The sequence below is a fragment of the Aptenodytes patagonicus genome, chromosome 1 (assembly GCF_965638725.1).
Source record: "Aptenodytes patagonicus chromosome 1, bAptPat1.pri.cur, whole genome shotgun sequence".
Classification (NCBI taxonomy): Eukaryota; Metazoa; Chordata; class Aves; order Sphenisciformes; family Spheniscidae; genus Aptenodytes; species Aptenodytes patagonicus.
This window is the reverse complement of record NC_134949.1, coordinates 33752420-33758735: the sequence shown is the minus strand read 5'-3', so window position 1 is coordinate 33758735 and position 6316 is coordinate 33752420. Positions and strand designations below refer to the sequence as shown.

The following is a 6316-nucleotide window of genomic DNA, read 5'->3' as shown; positions in this document are numbered from 1 at the left end:
ATGGGGACTCCACCACTTCCCTGGGCAGCCTGTTCCAATGTTTCACCACTCTTTCAGTAAAGAAATTTTTCCTTACATCCAATCTAAACCTCCCCTGGCGCAACTTGAGGCCATTTCCTCTCGTCCTATCGCTTGTTACTTCGGAGAAAAGACCAACACCCACCTCGCTACAACCTCCTTTCAGGTAGTTGTAGAGAGCGATGAGGTCTCCCCTCAGCCTCCTTTTCTCCAGGCTAAACAACCCCAGTTCCCTCAGCTGCTCCTCATGAGACTTGTTCTCCAGACCCCTCACCAGCCTCGTTGCCCTTCTCTGGACACGCTCCAGCACCTCAACATCCTTCTTGTAGTGAGGGGCCCAAAACTGAACACAGTATTCGAGGTGCGGCCTCACCAGGGCCGAGTACAGGGGCACGATGACTTCCCTACTCCTGCTGGCCACACTCTTTCTGATACAGGCCAGGATGCCATTGGCCTTCTTGGCCGCCTGGGCACACTGCCGGCTCATGTTCAGCCGGCTGTCGACCAACACCCCCAGGTCCTTCTCTGCTGGGCAGCTTTCCAGCCACTCTTCCCCAAGCCTGTAGCGCTGCATGGGGTTGTTGTGGCCGAAGTGCAGGACCCGGCACTTGTCCTTATTGAACCTCATACAGTTGGCCTGGGCCCATCGATCCAGCCTGTCCAGGTCCCTCTGCAGAGCCTTCCTACCCTCGAGCAGATCAACACTCCCGCCCAACTTGGTGTCGTCTGCAAACTTACTGAGGGTGCACTCAATCCCCTCATCCAGATCATCAATAAAGATATTAAACAAGACCGGCCCCAGTACTGAGCCCTGGGGAACACTGCTCGTGACCGGCCGCCAACTGGATTGAACTCCATTCACCACAACTCTCTGGGCCCGGCCGTCCAGCCAGTTTTTGACCCAGCGCAGAGTCCACCTGTCTAAGCCGTGAGCCGCCAGCTTCTCTAGGAGAATGCTGTGGGAGACAGTGTCAAAGGCCTTGCTGAAGTCCAGGTAGACCACATCCACAGCCTTTCCCTCATCCACTAGGCGGGTCACCTGGTCATAGAAGGAGATCAGGTTGGTCAAGCAGGACCTGCCTTTCATGAACCCGTGCTGGCTAGGCCTGATCCCCTGGTTGTCCCGCTCATGCCTTGTGAGCGCCCTCAAGATGAGCCGCTCCATAATCTTCCCCGGCACCGAGGTCAGGCTGACAGGCCTGTAGTTCCCCGGATCCTCCTTCCGGCCCTTCTTGTGGATGGGCGTCACATTGGCAAGCCTCCAGTCTTCCGGGACCTCCCCCGTTAACCAGGACTGCTGATAAATGATGGAGAGCGGCTTGGCGAGCACCTCCGCCAGCTCCCTCAGCACTCTCGGGTGGATCCCATCCGGCCCCATAGACTTGTGAGCGTCCAGGTGGCATAGCAGGTCATTGACTGCTTCCTCTTGGATTACGGAGGGTTCATCCTGCTCGCCGTCCCCGTCTTCCAGCTCGGGGGGCCGAGTACCCTGAGGATAACTGGTCTGCCTGTTAAAGACTGAGGCAAAGAAGGCATTGAGTACCTCAGCCTTTTCCTCATCCTCGGTGACAATGTTCCCCCTTGCATCCAATAAAGGATGGAGATTCTCCTTGGCTCTCTTCTTGTCATTAATATATTTGTAAAAACTTTTTTTGTTGTCTTTAACGACAGCGGCCAGATTGCGTTCTAGCTGGGCTTTTGCCTTTCTCATTTCCTCTCTGCAAGACCTAACGAGATCCCTGTACTCTTCTTGAGTCGCCTGCCCCTTCTTCCACAAGCGGTAAACTCTCCTTTTTTTCCTGAGTCCCAGCAAGAGCTCCCTGTTCAGCCAGGCCGGTCATCTTCCCCGCCCATTCTTCTTACGGCGTACAGGGACAGCCTGCTCCTGCGCCTTTAAGACTTCCTTCTTGAAGATCGTCCAGCCTTCCTGGACCCCTTTGCCCTTCAGGACCGTCTCCCACGGGACTCTCTCAACCAGCGTCCTGAACAGGCCAAAGTCCGCCCTCCGGAAGTCCATGGTTGCGGTTTTGCTGCCCCCCCTCCTTACTTCACCAAGAAGCGAGAATTCTATCATTTCATGGTCGCTAAGCCCAAGACGGCCTCCGACCACCACATCTCCCACCAGTCCTTCTCTGTTTGTAAACAGCAGGTCGAGCGAGGCACCTCCCCTGGTAGGCTCACTCACCAGCTGTGTCAGGAAGTTGTCTTCCACACACTCCAGGAACCTCCTAGACTGCCTCCTCTCTGCCGTGTTGTATTGCCAGCAGACATCCGGGAAGTTGAAGTCCCCCACGAGAACAAGGGCTAGCGATTGAGAAACTTCTGCCAGCCGCTTATAGAACGCTTCATCCGCCCCTTCATCCTGGTTGGGTGGTCTATAACAGACTCCAAGATGAGGCAGTTCTTCCCATTTCAATAATATGATACGGCTGATAAAAACGTGTGTTGGCTCAAAAGGCAACTGGACAAACTGATCAAAGGAAATTTGATAGAGGCTTAATAACTAATGAAGACCTCACATCCTTTTCGAAGTCAGTGAGCTGCAAACTGTACAAAGCCATCAAATTCCAGTGCAGTATCACTACATACGCGTCCTGTTCTTGCGCTCTTTCCTCAGCAGCCACTAATGGCTCGTGTCCTGGCCCCGGGGCTGTGCAGACACCTCTGGGCTGACTCACAACAGCCATTCCGTTACCTCCTGCTGTACCCAAGGGGAGGACTGTTGCCCTTCATAGGGGGTTTCCTTAACAGCAATTTTCTATGGCTTATTAGCATTTGCTTTTATCCTGCTGCTTCTTTCTGGAGTCTCAGCTGGAATTGCAGTAACTCACTCTTGCCATTTTTCGTCCATACTTCCTTGTGGGGGTGACTACATTGCTTTCTGTTACAGTTCTCTAGATCCTTACCATGCAAATGTTGGCTCTTTCACCGAGGATAGCGATCCTCGGATGCCCTCCATGGCACCTCCCCGCCGAGACAGGGTGCAGGCCAGCCCTATCAGCCCTATCTCTATCCCAAGAAGATCTCCCACGCGGAGCTCTCTTCACCCACCAGGAACCGTACCAAATTTTCTCTCACCTCCAGTTCTATGGAACTAGATCATGCCTTTACTCACAAAGAACTTGAATGACTCAAGTTACCGATTTGTGTCCCGGAAAGCTTTACTATAGTAATTAATACAAAGAAGTGTGGATCCGAGGATAGCTTAATGTTTTTGCAGGAAATAAATGAAGCAAGTCAGTGCCTATAGGTGCTGATTTTACTGTATGAAGACCTCAAAAAAAAATCTTGGGTAAGAAAGGGGAAGTTCCTTTTTTTTGCCCCCTGTGTATTTTTTTTTTTTTAAAAAGTTCCCATGTAAGTTAGCTAGCTTTACCTAATTACCTAACACCTCACATTTTCATTCCTCACTAGAATAACAGTAAATGAGTTCAAAATTTTTTTTTTTTTCTTTTATGAAACGGTGGCTAACATGCTTCATTTTCAGTGAGTGAGGGAAAACCACTGCCAAAATTTAGGTGCTGACAGCAGCACTGCAAATAGTCACGGTCTACTATGACAGGAGAAGAGCTATAAGCATATGAGTTCCCAGGATTCTCCTAATACTTGGAACATCACTGCTGGTGCATAAACAAAGTTGTTCTACCGCACCAGAGGTGAACAGTGCTGACTGGGGAGTTACTACAGCAAACGTACTTCAGGACAAGACTATGGATGTATTCTAGCTCCAGGGAATAGTAAAAAGCAGACCTGATCTAATAACCTTCAGGTAACAGCTGGAGGAGATGTTTAAAACTGAAGAATAGCTTAAGCAAATTTTATTCTGATTTAGCTTTGTAGCAGCTTTTTTCTCCACAGGCCCAGGTTCAGAGCTGTACAGCTTTATTCCATGAGGTTAGCATAATGTTATCATCAGAAATGCAAGCAATGCAAAATGACTCGTTTGCAAGGCTCAAAGTTTTAATAATCACCTGCAATGATAACGCAGAGTTTTTATTTATGTTAACAGCTTTTTACAAGTTATGCTCAGTAAAACTAGAAGCTGTTTGGGTGGATACCTTTTTCTAAATTAAACTATCAGTTTTAAAAGGCAATACAGAATGACTTAATAGCCAGAGATTTAATGATATAAATACAAGTGTTAGAAATCATGTTTTCTACACACACACACACACACAGAGAGAGAGAGAGAGAGAGAGAGAGAGAGAGAGAGAGAGAGAGAGAGAGAGAGAGAGAGATCTGTGAATGCAGTTAGATAATTTCTCAATGTTTCCTTTTTCTTTGATAATCATGGAATTTCAAATTTAGCTGTAAGCCAGACTATTTTCCTACCCCTAAGCTGTCAAGAAAAAGTTCATGAGGTACAAAAAAGGTTTACATGAAAATAACCTCTTTCATTTACAACGGTAGTATTTTCATACCTACTTAGTCCAAAGTATCTGCAATCTTAACTAGTCACTTTCATTCTATTTTTAGTCTGCTTTGATCTGTCAATGTATCTATTTTAGAAAGCTTTCCATGTTGCTTTTTTAAAAGTGTATTTTAATATTTATTTATTAACATACATATATATGTTTTTTAAGAAAGTGCTTCATTATTTGACTAAGGAAAATGCAGAATTGGTCTTAGAATTATTATTCTGGCCCCTTCAACAAAACATACCATCTGTATTTATAATCCATATGGAATCTTCTCCTAAAATGTAAAATATTCGAAGTAGCTAAGAGTCTTCCTGCGAACAAAAATTAAATGGGTTGTCATCACACAAAGTTCACTGGAAGAAAGCCATATGTATTTTTGCATTTGCACTGCAGGATAATTATTTTGCTTGTGAAGCCTTGAAACCAAAAAACAACCTAGAATATGTCTTGCAGCATTTATTTGACTAAAACTAATCCCGAGAAGACTTTGAAAAATAGTCACATTCACAAACACTACCAGTCCATTCACACAACTATGAACTCTCAAGTTAAAACACTAAGTAAAGGTTGTTTTAAATGGGTACTACTATTGTCTTTTCCCCAAAAGACAACGTAAGTGCCATTTGTATCTATTAAATGTTGTCTTCAATAGAAAAAGGTCTAGTACACCTGAACAAGAAAGCAATTTGCAGAAAAAACCATTCTACTCCGTTAATGTCACATGCCTTTGCAGCAGACATACTTGATACTTGGAAATCAGAAGAATCAAATAGATTCCAATATGGAAATGCATTTAAAAAGCTGTGGAGGAGATGCACCGGCACTGCAATTCGTTAATACAAAAAAAGTTTTCTCATGTTGAGGGCCCAAGGGCTAAGGATATGTGAAAAGGCTGCTCAGTAAACGAAAACAGCGCAGTGGTGACAGGCCAACAGCACACCTTACATGCAGACCAGAAAGTTCCGGAAAGCAGAAAAGCTGATAACGTCGCACTAAATACTAATGAAATATTTGCTACTGGTGTCTACTCCATTTCAAACACATTTGTGTATCAGAAGAAACACGTATCAAGTTTTTATCTCTTGTAGATGCTGTTGGACCTGCAAGAGAACAGATAGAAATATAAATAACAGATACTGTAACCACACCCACACGCTCAAAATAAGCCTTTTGTCTTTCGAAAGACTACGTACCATCTTAATGTCTGGCCTTCTGTTTTTTTTCTCATTCAGACACTGATCAGCAACTGAATACATTTTATGAACTGAAGGTGCGTCCCAATCACTCATCTTTTCATCAACATAATCCTCAATAGTTGCTTCCTCATCCTCAATATCATCTTTGATACTTAACTACAAGAGAGTTTGAACCAATGAGTAGGTAACATTGTAAGCATCTGAACGTGATGTACTCCACACTAACACTTTGAAAACTTGCTTTTGAGCGTTCATTTCTTTTCTCAACCGCTTTTGTAGACAAAGAATGGTGACAATGGTTCAGCAGCATAATTATGCATCAATACCTGCCGAAACAGGCTATAAGACTATAAATGGACTATACATTTTTATTATAAATAATTTCTAATTAACACAGAATTATAAAGCAGTTTTCTTTAAGCTGCATCATACAGCTTTAGCTTTCTCCCAGTTGAAGACTCAGTTTCTTAATACTTAGTCTCTTTTTTAAGAGAAGCATGATCAACATAAAGTTAATAAGCCACAAATATGCAAGCTTAAGTGTGAATCATTTCTTTTTTGTCAACTTTATAAAGCCTCTTTCTGTAAACTAATGCCTTCTGTCACCAGTCTCAGTGGCTGCTCTATCTATTCTAAAGGAAACTTCTAGCCTGAAATAAATTTTTAAATCTGACTGGTTTA

At 44.6% G+C, this 6316-nt stretch overlaps 1 protein-coding gene across 5 annotated transcripts in view; it reads right to left on the bottom strand.

Moving 5' to 3' along the window:
- Window positions 1–3154: 3154 nt before the first annotated feature.
- Window positions 3155–6316, bottom strand: part of IRAK4 (interleukin 1 receptor associated kinase 4) — a 335362-nt gene continuing 332200 nt past the window's right edge. For all 5 annotated transcript variants that reach the window (XM_076331631.1, XM_076331593.1, XM_076331622.1 and 2 more), the window contains 2 exons: window positions 5633–5791; window positions 3155–5539 (listed from right to left, as the gene is read on the bottom strand). In XM_076331631.1, the coding sequence (XP_076187746.1) occupies window positions 5507–5539; window positions 5633–5791 (192 nt within the window). In that variant the 3' untranslated portion in view covers window positions 3155–5506. The remainder of the gene's footprint in view (window positions 5540–5632; window positions 5792–6316) is intronic.